Source organism: Vigna umbellata, chromosome 1 (genome assembly GCF_029865625.1).
Source record: "Vigna umbellata cultivar VRB3 chromosome 1, Vumbellata_1.0, whole genome shotgun sequence".
Classification (NCBI taxonomy): Eukaryota; Viridiplantae; Streptophyta; class Magnoliopsida; order Fabales; family Fabaceae; genus Vigna; species Vigna umbellata.
Window position 1 is genome coordinate 40999924 of NC_142165.1, and position 16647 is coordinate 41016570.

Consider the following 16647-nt stretch of genomic DNA (forward strand, 5'->3'; position numbering starts at 1 on the left):
ACACTCCTTTTCCTTCACCTTTTTTACTACACGATGAAAACTCTTAATTGTGCAAATAGAACCCTTGACATCGACAACATTGTTTACGTTACGGAGATTGTTGTGTGCCTAAAGGTTGTTTTTTTGTCATTGTTGTGTGTGAGGAATAAGATTGATTTTTCTCCTTTTCTCTTTTAACTAATGGACCTATGTGTGATTGTTTTTGCTTAGCCATATATAGTGATTGTTTAATCTATATAATCTTGATTTTGTAAAATTTATTAAAAATAGATAGAAAATTATTTTTTACTCAAATGTTTTTGTAGTTTTAATTGTATTTAAATGCGAAGCGTAAACATCTGACATAAAATTACAAATTTAGACTTGTCACGAATTAGTGATAAAAAATATTAAATGATGATAATTTTTGTTATGGATTTGGGATAAAAACTTCCAATAAAAGTTGTTGGAGATGAGATTCTACAATTTTAAATTGGAGATAAAATTTGGCTTAATTTTTTTTTAAAAAGACCAAATTTATGTTTGTTTGCCTCTACAATAGACCTATGTCTGTTATATATATGCACCATATGAAAATTTACGTTTTCTACCCACAATTACGTGATCTAGGTCAGGCTTAAAAAGCCTATAATATATGAAAGTACAAAGTTTTTTTGTGTTAGTGCATTAATTAAAGTCAACTAATTATTACAAATCAAGGGACAATAATAACAACTAACTCCTGAGCTTTTCATTCTAAAACTGCTAGTACATATAAACTCTTAATTAACATTATTCAAAATATTAACTTTCATTTAATCAATAAAACTTTCACATGAATAAAGTATAAACTAGAATAAAATTATAATACAATAAGAATAACTGAAGAAAAAATAAAGAAAACAAAAATACTGAGGTGGGACTGCATATATTTTTTGTGCCGTGTGGTTGATCATCTTCCATCACCAAAGTCAATTAATTGAAGTTCCTTCAGGCTATCATATCCAGCATTCTGTTGGCCACTACTGTCACCAGGTTCACGAATGCTTGGTGCCTCAGAAAGCAAGTATTGTCTCTCCTCAAAATTTTGGCTTGTATTGGTCCAAGGATATTTGTCCATAAGCCTTATTCCCTCCAATTCCATTGCCACTTCCTTCATGCTAGGCCTTTCCTCCCCTCTAAGTTTCAAGCACCTGGCAGCAAGAATAGCAACCTGCATGATCTCGTGTTTATTTTCTTCATCCTCAACACCAATCTGAAGAACATCAAATAGATGATCCTCTTCCAAGCTACATACAAAGTGAAATGTGAGACTTCGTTTATCTTCTGCCCTTTGAAAAGAGAAAGGCTCCTCCCCAGTTAGCAGTTCTACAAGCACTACTCCAAAGCTATAAACATCACTCTTTTCAGTCAATTGGCCTGATTGCATGTACTCTGGGTCTAAATACCCAAAGGTTCCTTGCACAATTGTGGCTATTTCAGTTTGGTCTTGCGGAACCAATCGCGAAGCTCCAAAGTCAGAAACTTTGGCAGTGTTATTGTCATCCAAGAGTATGTTGGCAGTTTTCACATCCCTATGGATGATGGGTATGCTAGCTGCTGAGTGTAGATATGACAAAGCTCCAGCTGCTTCAGCGCCAATCCTTAGACGCGTTTTCCAAGATACATTACCCACTTGGCTTTGTTTATGCAAATAATCAAAAAGGGTGCCATTTTTAACAAATTCATACACCAATAAAGGAACTTCTGTCTCTAGACAACAACCTAGGAGTTTGACCACGTTCCTGTGATTAATCTGTGACAGTATAATGACCTCGTTGATGAATTGCTCCACCTGGCTCACGTCCACTATTTTGGACTTCTTGATAGCGACAACTTGATTATTTGAGAGAACTCCTTTGAAAACTGTTCCATAACCTCCTTTGCCGATGATCAAATTCTCATCAAAATTGTTGGTGGCTTTATTGAGTTGCTCGGCACTGAAAATTGTGGTGGATTGAGACGAGTCTCTTCTAGTAGAGAGTTTCTGTGTTAGAATTATGCCCCCATTTTGCTGAAAGAACTTTTCTTTTAGTTTGAGGACTCTCCTTTTCTGGAGCATCAAGTACAGCCAAGAAACTCCCACAAAGAGAGCAATTAATCCTACACCTGCTCCTGTTATCAAAATAAACTCAAATTTAGTGTCTTGCCAAAAGGGAAGAAAAACAAAACTCTAATGGTCGTAATGATATGCTCACCAATGACGATCTTTGTAAATGCATCAGCCCGCTGCTTTGGCTGGCATCCTCCACCTTCGTTTGTTGCATTTCCGATCATTCCATCAGGACATAAACATTCAAAAGAGCCAGGAGTTTCATGACAATATTCTGCTCTTGCGCAGTTGTGTTTGCCCCTTTTACAATCTGGAAAGTCTACACAAAGGCCAAACAGAAATAATCATTTCGTAAAATGAGAAAACTGAAATATAATATATTAACACATAGTTTTACTTCTATCTACCAGTTTTCTGTTCTTATAAATGTAATGAGACGATATTTTAACTAACTTTTTTTAATAATTTTTTGATAAGAAATGATACTTAATTGTTTTATTGATTTATATATTTGAAACGGACTAATGTATTATCAGATAAGTTGTTGTTAAAAAAATATTAAAAAAGTTAAAAAAATATCAAAAAAATAAAAAAAATTGTTAAAAAGATATTTTTCTAAAAGAGAACTACAGCAAGAAAATATATATATATATATATATATATATATATATATATATATATATATATATATATATATATATATATATATATATATTAGTAAATTTTGAGAAGTGGAAAAAAGAATGTTAATGTTTTGGCAGCATAATTAAATAATTTACCTGTGCAACCTTGGGGAAAGTAAGGATTGCCCTCAAAACCTGGTTTACATTTGCATAGGTAGCCATTTCCACCGGCAGAGGGTGGGTCCTCGCAAACGCTATAATCACTTTTGCACGCATAGTTGGCTTTATCCTTGGAAACGTTACAGGGAGCATCTCCAACACTCCAATCAACAATCATGGGAGTCATATCGAATGGGACGCGGTTCAAATGATCCATGGAGAAGTTGTAGCCGCCCTTTTTCACCACAAACGAAACGCTGCAGCTGTTGGAATCGGAAGAGTTACTGAAATTATTAAATGTATTTGTTTGTATAGCGATGTTCTTCATTGCAGGCGGTATATCCACCTGGCAGCAGCCTCTGCCTGCACATTTCCCATCATTCGTCTGCATGTTTTCCAAATTTTCTAGATTGTCGCCACATAATGTCAAGCACCCTGTTGTCGAGTATGTAGATTGGTTGACGTAACTGTTTAGAAGCCCGTACGTGTCGCAGCCTATACTCATGAACTTGTTTTCCGTGCTGGAAATGGTGAAGGATGGACTATTGAGTATGACTATGTCGGCTTCTGTTACTCCGTTAGAAATGTTGACTTTGCAGATAGAGGAGACCAAGAAACTCATCTCCAATTGACCTAGGAGGGTTATGTTCAGAACTGGGATGTTATATACGTATAGAGTGGAGTCTGTGCAGTTGAGTTTCAAGTCTGTCTGAAAGGAACAGTTTTTTCCGGTGATATTTGACACACCTACGCCAAAGGGGTATGGAATTGAAACATCTCCGCACTTGTTGGGGCAGCCGGGCAGGGCTTGGTCATCTGCTGCAGTAGCTGTTCTTGCTAACGCAATCATCATCAGCAGCAGCAGGAGGCTCACTTGCATCTCTGTCACCACCTTCAATTCCATTGTATAGTAAGCTATAAGCTAAAGTCTTTGCTCCTTCTTCTTCTTCTTCTTCCTCTTCCTCTTTATAGTAACTAAAATGCCGCTGTTTTCAACAACGGTTCAGTTTGGAATCAGAATGTTTTGTTTGGTTGTACAAAGTTTATGTGACTCAGTCAGACAACTCTTCATATGTTGTTATTATCTCATCACTCGTACTTTTCATGCTCATATTAGAATTAGGAACTTCAAAAACAACAAAACAGTCAAATTAGTAACTTTGAAAAACATGTCACACGTAATTTTACTCGTTAGCTTGACCAAGACTTACAACCTTTTAACTAATATTATTTTTTTTAATGAAATTTTGGAAGGCAATATTTACAGACACGTCTGTAGAAAATAAATACGAGGAATTAAGTTATTTTAAGAAATTTTGAATACCTTTTAATAAATATGACTGGTAATAATTAGAACAAAATATATGAATATATTATTTTTTTCAAAGACTTAAATCAAAATTTTATCATTTATTATGTATACTTTATTTAAAAAAAATTATTGAATACCTAGAAAAACATATCGACTATGTATTAGAAAATAAAAAATTATTTTAGTGTTTTAAGGTCTAACTTTTAGTTTACGTATTAACTTGGAAATTGATTCTTTTTTCATATTTTTCTCACTCCTTTAAATATGTTTATGAAATTTCTTGAATAATTTCAAACTGGTTGACCTCGTGGTTTTAAAATTTAAAAAATTTTGGCAAGGTCACAGCTGATTTGGCAAATAAATTTAAGGGGAATAAAATATTTTAATCAGCTCAACACTTATGTTTTACTTAAATGTTCATCAGTTTTCTTTAAATTTCAACCTATCACTTATGCTTTTACTCAAATGTCATCATTTTCCTTTAAATTCCAATTTAGCTCGTGGATAATTAATAATAATAATATTAGTGATGTTAATTATATTAGTAATAACATTATTGATAATAATAGTTATTATAATAATAATATTAATAATACTAAAACTAATAATAATTACATTTTATTTATATAATTTTAATCATAGAGGTAAAACTATAATCTAACAAGTTTATATATTAAAACAATTTTTTATTTATTACATCTATCAAATTATTCTAAAACTTTATTTTCAAATTTTTTTCACTTTCATCTCTTCATTCCTTAAAACAATACAATTTTTTTTTCAATTTCATTTACTTACTCTCTCTCTCTTAAATTTATCATTTGAAAGAAGAAGGTTTCTACTGCCATATTCTTATCCTAAGATTTCTTTATGCTTTTCTAATCTTTTATTCATATTATTTTTAAATGTCTAATTTTTTTAATTTATTATTTTTAAAATTGAAATTAATATTAATTGTAGGTTAAATTTAATTAATATCAAAATAAAAAGTTAATTATGATAATAAAGGGGAAAAATATGAAAATACATAAATAAATATTAAAGTTAGAAAATTTAAAGTATAGCTTTTAAAAAATAAAATTTAAAGTAGCTTTGAAATAATAGATTAATTTAGACTAACTTAAAAAAAAATTAATGATCGATGTTACACTTCGTTTTATTCACACCGGGATAGTCGTACATCAGCTACATGTTATAGCTTGACCAAGACTTAAAACCATTTAATTAATATTTAAAATTATTCATTTGTCTTTATATGTATTTTAATGAAATTTTGACAGTAAATAATTACCGTAAAAATAAATAAGAGCAATTAAGTTACTTTTAAGAAATTATGAATACTTTTAAAATATTTATTTTTTATGATTATGATAATTAATTAATCGGTGACTATTATATTTCAAAAACACAAAAAATGAATATAAGAAATAACTTTTCCAAAGTTATTTTGAATATAAACTGATTATTCGTAGTGTGAGAGATAGAGGGAAGCAATCAAAATGAGTAACAATAATAAGAACAAAATATAAATATATTATTTTTTCAAAGAATTAAAGTCAAAATTTTATTATTTATTGTATACTTAATTCAAAGAATAAATTTACTGATGAGAAAGAACATGTCGACTATATATTAGAACATTTAAATTTATTTAAGTGTTTTAGAATTTTTTTCAATATTTTTCTCACTCTTAACATATTTACGAAATTTCTAGAATGATTACAAACTTGATGACCAAGACCTAGAGAAGAAGCTTACGCTGTCATGTTCTTGACCTCGTAGTTTTTTGTTTTTATTTCTTTTTAATCTTTTATTTACTATCTACCATCAGTTTTAAACGTCTGTTCTTTGTAAAAATAATTAATTTATTATTTTCAAAGTTGAAAATAATATTATTTTTAATTGTACGCTTAATTTAATTAATATCAAAAGAAAAAAGTTAATTATGATAATAAAGGGGAAAATGTAAAAATACATAAATACACAATAAAATTAGAAAATTTAAATGGCCTTAAAAGAATAAAATTTAAAGTAGCTTTGAAATAATGGATTAATTTAAAATTTAAAAAACAATTTAATGATGTTACACTTCAATGTAATTGTAGCATTAGCCTTCAATGCTAGCTTTATTCGCTTTTTATTACGTAGACGTTAAAGTAAGTCTAAATATTTTATGAAAGATATCTAAGATCTAATTATGGATATTTTTGAAATGCCTTTTTTTCTGCACAATTAAATCAAATTTTTTATCAATTAAAATGAAATTTTATTAAACTAATTTGTAGAAATATTTTGTATTATTTTATTTTGGTGTTTCAAGAATTCTCTTAAACAAAGTATTAATAAATTAAAAAAAATATGGTGCATATTTTATTTTTATTAAGTTGAAACAAGTATCACCCAATATAAATACAATATAAAAGTTGATGAATAATGATGGGCCTAAAATCTCTTCTGTATTGTATATATATTTTTTATATGATGAAAAACATGTTGATTATTTTCTAATGATAAAAGGATAAACTAAAAAGAAATTTTAAAATTTCAAGATCATCGATAAATTTTTATAATGATTCTTTTAAGTGATTTATTTTAACTAAATAATATATTTTATCAATGAATTTTAAAATTTTATCATTAATAAATATCTTTTCAGTAACAAATTCGTTAATAATTTTAGATTTTTATTATTAATTTAGTAAATTGTCAATAAAATGAATGTGAAAGTTTTTATTTTGATCATTTTATGATAAAATTTATTAATAAATCATAGTAATTGATTTTTTTTAATCTATCAATGAATCTTTTTGAAAATTCTTCATGAAGTATTTTATTTTATAATTTATTGGTAAATTTGTTGATAGTTATTTTTTTAAAATTATTTTGATAATTGTATTTTTTAAAATTTGGTCAATAAAAGAGGTGCTAAATTTTCCACCAAATTCAAAAATACATTTCTTATAAAGTAGTATGGGTGAGAAAAATAAGAGAATTAAGAAGAACCAAAAACAATATGATGTCAAAAAAAGAAATAAATTTGAATAAGAAGGCGTAAGAGAAGGAATCGATAATGGTAATGGCGGTAAGAATCTAGAAAAATAGAATATTAGAGTTGATAAGTGTTTTAAAATAAAGAGATAGAATATTTTAATGTTAAAATAATTCAATAATATAAATAGAACTTTTTAATTTCGTCTTATTATCTAAAACACTCGTCATCTTTCTAGAACCCTTTCTTCGAGTTTCCTTTTCCTTTCAAAACAAATTTTATTACGAAGCGTCTGAGAGATCACAACAGCGTAATTTCTATTATCATACGATCATATTTCTTTCTTGAGCAAGTAAATTTTGACTCTCTTTTTCTTTTCGCTCTTAGTCTAAGGCCATGCTTAAAAACCTTATACCATGTTTCTCGCAAAACTTCATAAAGTTTTCTGATGTGAACTCCCCTCCTAGGTCAGATCAAACAACTTTTATGGACTTTTCGATTTTCTTCTCTACCATCATCCTGAACTTTTTAAACACCTCAAACACTTTGAATTTCTCTTCTAAAAAATACACCCATGTCTTCCGAGAAAAATTGTCTATGAATGGGATAAAGTATTTCTTACCATTGAAGGGCTTAGGGGTGAATGTCCACACAAGTCGATATGTATTAATCCAAGTTGTTCCTTTGCTTGGTACTCAGCTTCATTTGAAAAACTTGTCCTCAGATATTTTCCGAGTATACATTCCCCATAAAACTTCTTGTCAAACTCCATACTCGACAATCCATGCACCAGCACTTTCTTTGTTAGTTAGGCCAATCCTCCAAAATTCAATTGGCCAAAATGGAAATGTCACACCATGGCTTCATCTTTTACATCAATCTTCAAACACTTCTTATGTTGTATGTTCAACTTCAATTTATACATTATGTTCTTTTTCATCTCTACTTCAAAAATCAAGCGACTGAGTTTATCCTTCAAGTACATAATTGTGTCCTTTATCAGAACCGAGTTACCCTTCTCCATCATTTGGCTCATGCTCAATATATTACTTTTGAGATTGAGTACATAGTACATGTTTCTTATTTCTCCAACACGGACATCTTTCTGTATGTACCAGATTATTCCTCACCTTTTCACTGCTACCTTGGAATCATCTCCAAATGAAACATACTTGACATCCACTTTAAACTGAGCTCTCTGAATATATCTTCATCACCACACATATGGTTACTCACCCCTGTATCCAAATACCAAACTAAGTTGTTTGAACAACTCGATCTAAGCTCATCTTCCAAGCTCTAGCTCAATAGCTTGGTGTCCGAGCTCCTTAACGTCATCAAGATCCCTATTTTTTCATCGGTATCCTCAGTTAGCAAATTTGCCTCCTTTTTCTTTTTAGTCCACCAATACTCTGTTATGTGACAGACCTTACCATAATTATAACACTCTGCAAATCTATAATTATTTGCACAATGGTCATGCTTGTCACACTTAAAACATTCAACCACTACAAAAAAAATTGTTATTTAGTGGAGGTATTTTTTTTTCAATCTGCGAAGATTTTTACCCTCTGCAAAATGAATTATGACGGTTTTTCAAACCCTCACAGTTAAAGTCACCAATATCGATTTGCAGAGGTTTTTCACGACTTCTGGTATTGGATGTATATTGTAGAGGTTTTTGTGTGGAGGGTGTTAACCTCTTCTATTAATGACTATTAATTTGTGGAGGTTTGAAACCTCCTTTATTTATAATTATTCACCTACTTTCATAATTTCTTAATTTAATGAAATTTGTTTTTTATAATAAGCAATAAATAAAATATACAAAATTATAAACTACCCAAAAATTAATCAAAATTAATTTTACAATTACAATGTAAATAATAAAAAAAAGATATATAACGTTTAAAGAACATAATTGACTAAAATCTAATGATAGAAAACAACTAGACCAAGTGAAAATTATACCAAATAAAAACACAAACTAATATTGATGACCTCAACAAAGCTACTAGAAAATATATTCTTGTTTCAGTATCAACTTATTCGCTACTCGTCTTCCGATAAGCAATTCCAACAACACCACTCTAGCTATACACATTACTCTTGGTTGTAAGGTGACATGTGACAAGGCAATTATTCATCAGTTAGCTTTATCAAATATAAGTTTCTGTGACAAGGCAATGACATGTGATAACATAAAGGGAGTTTTAAGTTACAGTAATATGTTAGAGTGATGAAATTTTTATTGTGCCCTGCTTATTCAAGCATAGTGTGCCCTGCTCATTAAAGCACTAAAAAATCAGCCAACCAAAAAACTGAACAAGAAATAGAGTGATGAAATTCTTATTGTGCCCGACTTATTCTTACCGTTAATTCTTTTAATTACTTTTTTTTTTTTGTAGTATTTAGGCATCCTAAACATGCAATTGTCATCCAAACACTTAGGCAAAACAAACCAGAAACATATAGGACCAGTTTACATTCATTAACAACAATATGGAATTCTAAAACAACCCTTTTAATCTACCTAATATGCATTGCAACCCTTCAATTACCACAACAGACAACTCTCCAAACAATTACAAGTTCATAAATTCATCACACCAGATTGCATTGCAACAAAATAGTACATTGGCTAGGTATTGACAGATTAAACATCGTTCAAACACAACTAGGAGAATCTTATTCCCTGAGAAAGAAACAGAAGACACATTTTAATACGGATTAAATAGGTTTCTTCTTTACAATAAGCATAAGAGAGGCAGGATCGACAGTCCAGTCTTGTTGTAATATATCTAAATTATACAACCAAACATGTCAATAATAAGAAAGGGAGACTGCAGACAGACCAAGTACAAAGTATAATCAATATCAAATTTCAAAAGCTTCTAGGATAATGAAAATTACTTACAATGTGTAGCATCATCGTCGTCCATTCCCATAAGTAAAGTAGTGTCTTTAATGTTTATTCAACAATAAACATTAATTTTCTCTTTATTTCAATGTGCACTCACTCTCTTCTCGGTACTCCTTGGTACTACAACACATCCTTGCTTTCTTTATATTCTCGATTGTTTGTTTTTCTTTCATTCATATAGCTTCTCAATTTATAACATTGGTGGGCACAAGGGTACACGGGTAGTGGAAAGAATGAGGGTTATTGGAGAAACCATTTATTGAATGGAAGACCCATTATGGTTCATGGAGCTGACTGTCCATTAAATTTATTTTACAACTTACACCTGAGTACGAGTCTGCCAATGTCGTTGATCAATGGTCATAGCTTCATGTTGCCACAGGAGAGTAAGTCAACTTTAATTTATTTGGTATTCTTAAATATGTGATTATTTTGACAATATATTTGTACACAGTTTTATACCAGCAAGAGGTCCTTCTACCATAATCTCACACATCATCAAGCAACAATTCGATAAATGGAGTCCCAGTTGGAAGAAAGTTTGTATTGAAGTTCGAGATAAATGGTTTGGAAAATTTAAGGTAATTTTAATGGTTTTTGACCGATTTTACTTATTTAGTGACCAATTTCGTCTGTGGCTAAAATGCTTTTTCTAGTAGTGATTTGCAATAAATATTAAAGTGTTACATTGCAAGGTTTGGGGACATAAGACCCTCTTGAGACGATAATGGATGCTGAGCTAGTTTCCTGGAAGAGATAGATGGCTTGTCATTGAGCAAACATCTCTTTCCAAACTGTAGACTTTTCTTTGCATAGAACCACAGCTTAGGTGATTTTGCTCTTTTGACAAACCGAAGCACCAAGAAAAGAACCACTCTGTGAACTAATAATAAGGTAGCCAATGCTGTTAAGTCCCACCATTTGTTATGATCCAATGGAACCCCAAGTATCGATGATAGAACTTTTTCTCCACTAACCTTTGCATCACCTGGTAGCAAAGGATCGAACTCTACCCCCAACATGTCATTCTTGTATTCTCCCTGTAGTACAAAACATCACAAGCTATTACAAAAAGCATAATATGTTATATGTGTCCTAGTATAGTCTTTGTTTTTATCTTGTTTTTTATCCAAAACACTTTACATTGTACCTGCACTGCCCAGGAAGCAAAACTAAGGTAGGACATAGGATAGCGCCAAAAGAACTTTGGAAGCTCAGGTAATGATCTGAATATTTGGGAGGGCATCATCATGAAGATCTGCAACCACCATGAAACAACTCCATCATCAAGTTTAACCTAAATGCTATTAACTCACCTAAATGCTATTGACTCAGAAACTGAGAAAATGGTATGCTTACAATTACACCAGTTCCTATTCCTATGCCCATCAGCACATTGGGGACCAGTGAGGCTACAGCCATGATGCAACACTCAACAACAGATAGGCAGCAGAATAAGTTGATACAGAAAAATGCATAATTAGTTAAACCCGGATGAAATTGCACCATGAAGTAAATGATTGTTCCGGAGGAAAAAGATGTTAGAACAAGGAAAGGGAATGATGATATGATGTTTGATACTACAAACACAGCCTCTCCATAATGCCCTTTGGACCTTTCACCATAGAACACCTGCTTTTTATTGTGATTAGATACAAAGCAGAATGTTAAGTATAAATCTTGTATCTTTGGGAAAATAAGAAAGAATCATATTTATAAATTTTACCTTCAATTCTTCAATGAAAAATGGTAATCCTCCGCATGACAAACAAATCATGAATCCATAGATGAATGATACACACTTTGCTCTAGCCAAGATTGAGCTGTTTCCTGTGCCAATGTGAAAAAAGAGGGTTCCAATACTGATTCCTACCATTATGTAGAATATTATCCTCAGCCAGTAGTAACCAATGTCCCTAGTCATGTTTAAGAAAGATCGCTTGGTCAATGTACACAATTGTTTCCTCCACGTGGTAGTGCTACCTGTGTAGTGCTTAATTCCTTGTTCTTCCTACAGTGTTGAAAACAATAGAGATAAGTCTAAGTTAAATACTATATAAGAAAAAAAAGTCTCATAAATCTAATGTCTTTCAATGTTTTGAGATTTTGAGTTAAAAGTAGTGTCAATGGATTAGAATGAAATCATATATATAATCTCTTCCTTAATGAACCCTTATATGAAATAGACCCATCAATTTTTGCATCTCTCACTAAGGAATAGAACAATTTGTTTAATAGAAGCAAGAAAAGAAAATGGGAAATTCAGTGCTTTCTTTTAAAATGAACCGTTGATCAAAATAGATTGATGAATTTTTTGATTGGATTCATTCTTTAAATCTTCTCCAAAAGGGTGTCTAACTCAGGATTCAGAAAGAAAAATAATTTATCTGTGATTAATCTTAAGTGTGAGTAATCGGCAAACACTAAACTGGTTTTCAGATGCAGGTAAATACTAGATAACAGAGATAGGATCTGTACTAATAGAGAAACTAAGGGTATCAGTGATGAACACTGACTAACAGATAATTACATTGTGTTTCAGTTGTTGAACTTTACTTCTTGCATTGAGCATTAGCTTTGAACTTTTGTAAGTCTCAATCAGTGTCCTTCTGATATCTGATTTTCTCATTTCCATTGTTGACTTCGATGATGCCTGTTAATGAAGGAATTAAAATTCACATTAAAAAGCATTGTTAATTGATTAAAGAGAAAAACTGAAAAACCAAGACTCCAAAAACTAATGCATACCAAACATAATTGAGTCCTCTCTAGTACTTCAGTAATCAAATCAAAGTCCAAATTAGTACACATCAGGAAATGATCTGAAGGATTTCTTCTAGTAGGACAGGGAAACCCTGCATCGGCAAAAAACTATTCCCAAATTCTAATTAGAGACACAAAATGTTCAATTACTCGTATTAGACTCCAACTTTCCTGTGCAATAAAAATGTTTACCTTTAGAGCATTCTTTGCTTGTCCAAAATAAACATTTTCCCCACTTGAAAGCAAAAGCAAGTCATCAAATAGATAAAAAATCTCACTACTGGGTTGGTGAATGGAGCAGATAACTATCTTTCCTTTGTGAGCAATGTGGCATAGTGCTTGAATGACATAGAAAGCTGAGGCACTATCAAGGCCAGTTGTAGGTTCATCAAGAAGTAAGACATGGGGTTGTGTTAAAATTTCAAGGCCAATGCTAAGTCTCTTCTTTTCACCATTACTAATACCCCTACAATGCCAATTCCCAATCCTTGTATCTGCACAATCTTCCAGACCCATTTCCATTATGGTTTCTTCCACCACTTTATTTATCTCTTCTTTGGTCATTTTGGAAGGAAGTCTCATGTTTGCAGAGAATGTAAGAGTCTCTTTTACAGTCAAAGTTCCCAAGAAAAGTTCCTCCTGAGCTACGTAGGACTGAAAATTGAAGAAATATAGATGCATATTTTAGAGCAGCCCAAGTGAAAAGATAAAGCTATGCATGATCTGATTATCTTACCACATCTCTGGAATTCAAGTTTTTCTTCCCATTGATTAGAATGTTCCCGGTCATTACAACATTTGGAGCAAGTTTTCCTGTACAAAAATGTCAACACTTGTTGTCTCTCACCAATAACACTAGTAAAAGACACCACACAATGTCATAGTTGATAACATTTGTTTCTACACAGACCATTATTAACAGTCCTCAAATTGAAACTTATCTAAAGGAAAAGGGATTACATGATTAGCTTCAGTATCTCTATTTAATGCACTATTTCACAATATATTTCTACTTTTACACATGATAGGAAGAAGAAAGAAAGTGGTCATTCTATTATTCAGAAGTGGTTTCTTAAAAAGACGTGAACAGCAAACTAATGTAAATGGAAACTACATAATATAACTAATTAAATATGGATTGTAAACTCCATGTTTTTTGGTCAAAATAAAAGTGTTAGGAAAAATATGTTTCTCTGCAATGTTCATGTAATTAAATATTGTTTTTGCTTATTAAAATATAGTTGTTGTTTTTTTCTAAATAACTTTTTTTTATCCTGTAAAATTTCTTTTTCTTATTTTGGTTTTTGTTATTTTGTTTTCATTCATTGATTTTTTTTTTTATATCTGTGAAAAAAATGTTGTCTTTTAATTTTATCAAATATATTTTGAATAAACTAATCTCAAAATGAACAAAATTTTATAGGGATTAATATATATATATATATATATATATATATATATATATATATATATATATATATCATATTTATTCTGTCGTTCATTATAATATGATATATATCTATATATATATATATTATCTCTGACAAAAAATATAAGAACAGTCACTAAATATATCTCAACTTACACATATTTAGTATAAAGAATGCAAATATCCTTGGTGCAACAGGCATCATAGGTATAAATATAAGACAACAGATAAAAAGGTGTGGAGTTTGAGAATGGAGATGTTATGTAAGTAACTTGTAATAGCATATATAGAGAAAGAGAGAAAAAGAGAAAGAGAGAGACCAGTCAAAGAGTCAAGAAAGGTGGTTTTTCCGCAGCCAGAAGGACCCATGACAGCCATAACCCTAGCTGGTTCGGCAAAGCCAGTTATTCCACTAAGCAACAACTTCTTTCTCTGTGCTCCAAAACTTGAAGGTAGTTCAACTCTTACATCTTCCCACATCATCATCATCACCATATTTTTATCTTTTCTTATCTCTCTCCCTCTTCTCTTATCTCACTTCTCTCCTACCACTGTCTTTAGTCTGCAGTCTATCTGATATTCTATAATAATTAGCCTTTTACTTTTACAATAAAATTAAACCGGTATCTAGTTTAGAATATCTATTATAATATTATAATATATGATTAATAAATGTGGTTCAGAACGTACATGTCCAATGTCAGTTGCCAAAATGGTTCGTCTTTATTGATTGTCAGGTTATTTAAAATCGTCTCTCTACCATGCAGGGTGCAATTATCAATTACAAAGTACGTAGTAGTTACGATATAGATGTCGATTAATAGATATAGATACCACCAAAAATCATTAATTTGGACTGTTATGAAAAGTTTAAAAAGGTCACCTAACAGATTGAACAAAGGTCATTTAACAATAACCACTGTTTTCGTACAAAACTATCTAATTTTATTTTCAAATTATGTAAATAAATAAGTCATGGAATGAAGAAGTTATGTCAATTTCACTTTAACAGAGTGATTATAGGTGGAGGTGTGAATTCTAAAAAGGATTTTAGAACATAATAATCAATTACATTGATAATCGATTACCACGTTCCAAATTGTAAGAATTCACAACTTCTTCTATTCAAGTCGTACACTCCTACACAGTTTTTTATTTCTGTTTTTTATTTTTTTTATTAATTAAAATCATTTAAAATTTGACAATAATATTTTTAAATATATTTAAAATAATTAAAATTATATCTGATTTATAACTAAAGTTTTTTAATATTATTAAATAAATAAATTTTATAATTTTAATTATTTTTATAAGTAAATTAAATTTTTTATAAATATAATTTCAATTAAATAATTTATAACCATTGTAATTATGTAATTAAAAATTCAAAAAAAAAAATTATATTTCATTATAATTTATTTTTTTGAATTTTTATTCTTATAGTATATTGTTTTTACAAATTATAATTAATTAATAACAAATTTTTCATTGCAAACTATTTAAATTAAATAAAATATTATATATAAACTATTTAAGTTAATAAAAATATAAAATAATTAAAATTATAAGGGTTGACTACTTTTTGTGTTAAAGTCGTGCATCCACATATTTTCATTTTTTTAATTTTTTTATTATTTAAAATAATTTATAATTTTTAAATCATATATTTAAATGTATATAACATAATTTAAATTATATATAATTAATAGATAAAGTTTTTTAATATTATTAAATAAATAAAATTCCTGGTTTTAATTATTTTTCTAATTAAATTAAATTTTTAATAAAATCATTTCAATTAAATAATATATAATTATAATTATTGTAATTATGTAATTAAAAATTAAAAAAATTATATTTCACTATAAATTTATTTTTATTTAATATAATAAATTTACTTAGACAAATACTTATTATAAAAAAATTTATTATAATTAATTTATTATAATAAAATAAAATAAATTTATGCATTTTTACTTATGTAATTAAATAATTTTGATTAGAAATTATTTAATTAAAATAATTTTATAAAAATATTAATTTAATTACAAAAATAATTAAAAATATGAAGTTTATTTATTTAATAATATTAAAAAAATTAATTATTAATTGAATATAATTTTAATTATTTTAAATACATTTAAATATATTATTTAAGAATTATAAATCATTTTAAATAATAAAAAATAAAAATTGAAAATTTGTGGGGTGCACAACTTAGAAGTCGTGAATCCTACAATTTTAATTATTTTATATTTTACTAATTTAAATAGTTCATATTTAATAATTTAATTAAATTAAGTAGTTTATAATACAAAAATTATTATCAATTAATTATAATTTGTAAAAAATACACTATAATAATAAAAATTCAAAAA

General features: G+C 29.2%; 2 protein-coding genes across 2 annotated transcripts; both read right to left on the reverse strand.

Annotated features, from left to right (window-relative positions):
• Positions 1–708: 708 nt before the first annotated feature.
• Positions 709–3867, reverse strand: LOC148205370 (putative wall-associated receptor kinase-like 16). Its single transcript, XM_088103098.1, has 3 exons — positions 2851–3867; positions 2217–2390; positions 709–2133 (listed from the first exon to the last, which is right to left on the reverse strand). The coding sequence occupies exons 1-3, from the start codon at positions 3755–3757 to the stop codon at positions 932–934; spliced, it is 2283 nt and encodes a 760-aa protein (XP_087959224.1). The 5' UTR covers positions 3758–3867; the 3' UTR covers positions 709–931.
• A 6120-nt stretch (positions 3868–9987) lies between these two features.
• On the reverse strand, positions 9988–14795 carry LOC124840296 (ABC transporter G family member 15-like). Its single transcript, XM_088103099.1, has 9 exons — positions 14590–14795; positions 13577–13653; positions 13033–13494; positions 12826–12948; positions 12608–12730; positions 11804–12088; positions 11437–11709; positions 11228–11335; positions 9988–11117 (listed from the first exon to the last, which is right to left on the reverse strand). Exons 1-9 carry the CDS (start codon positions 14762–14764, stop codon positions 10761–10763), a joined length of 1983 nt encoding a protein of 660 aa, XP_087959225.1. The 5' UTR covers positions 14765–14795; the 3' UTR covers positions 9988–10760.
• Positions 14796–16647: the final 1852 nt, after the last annotated feature.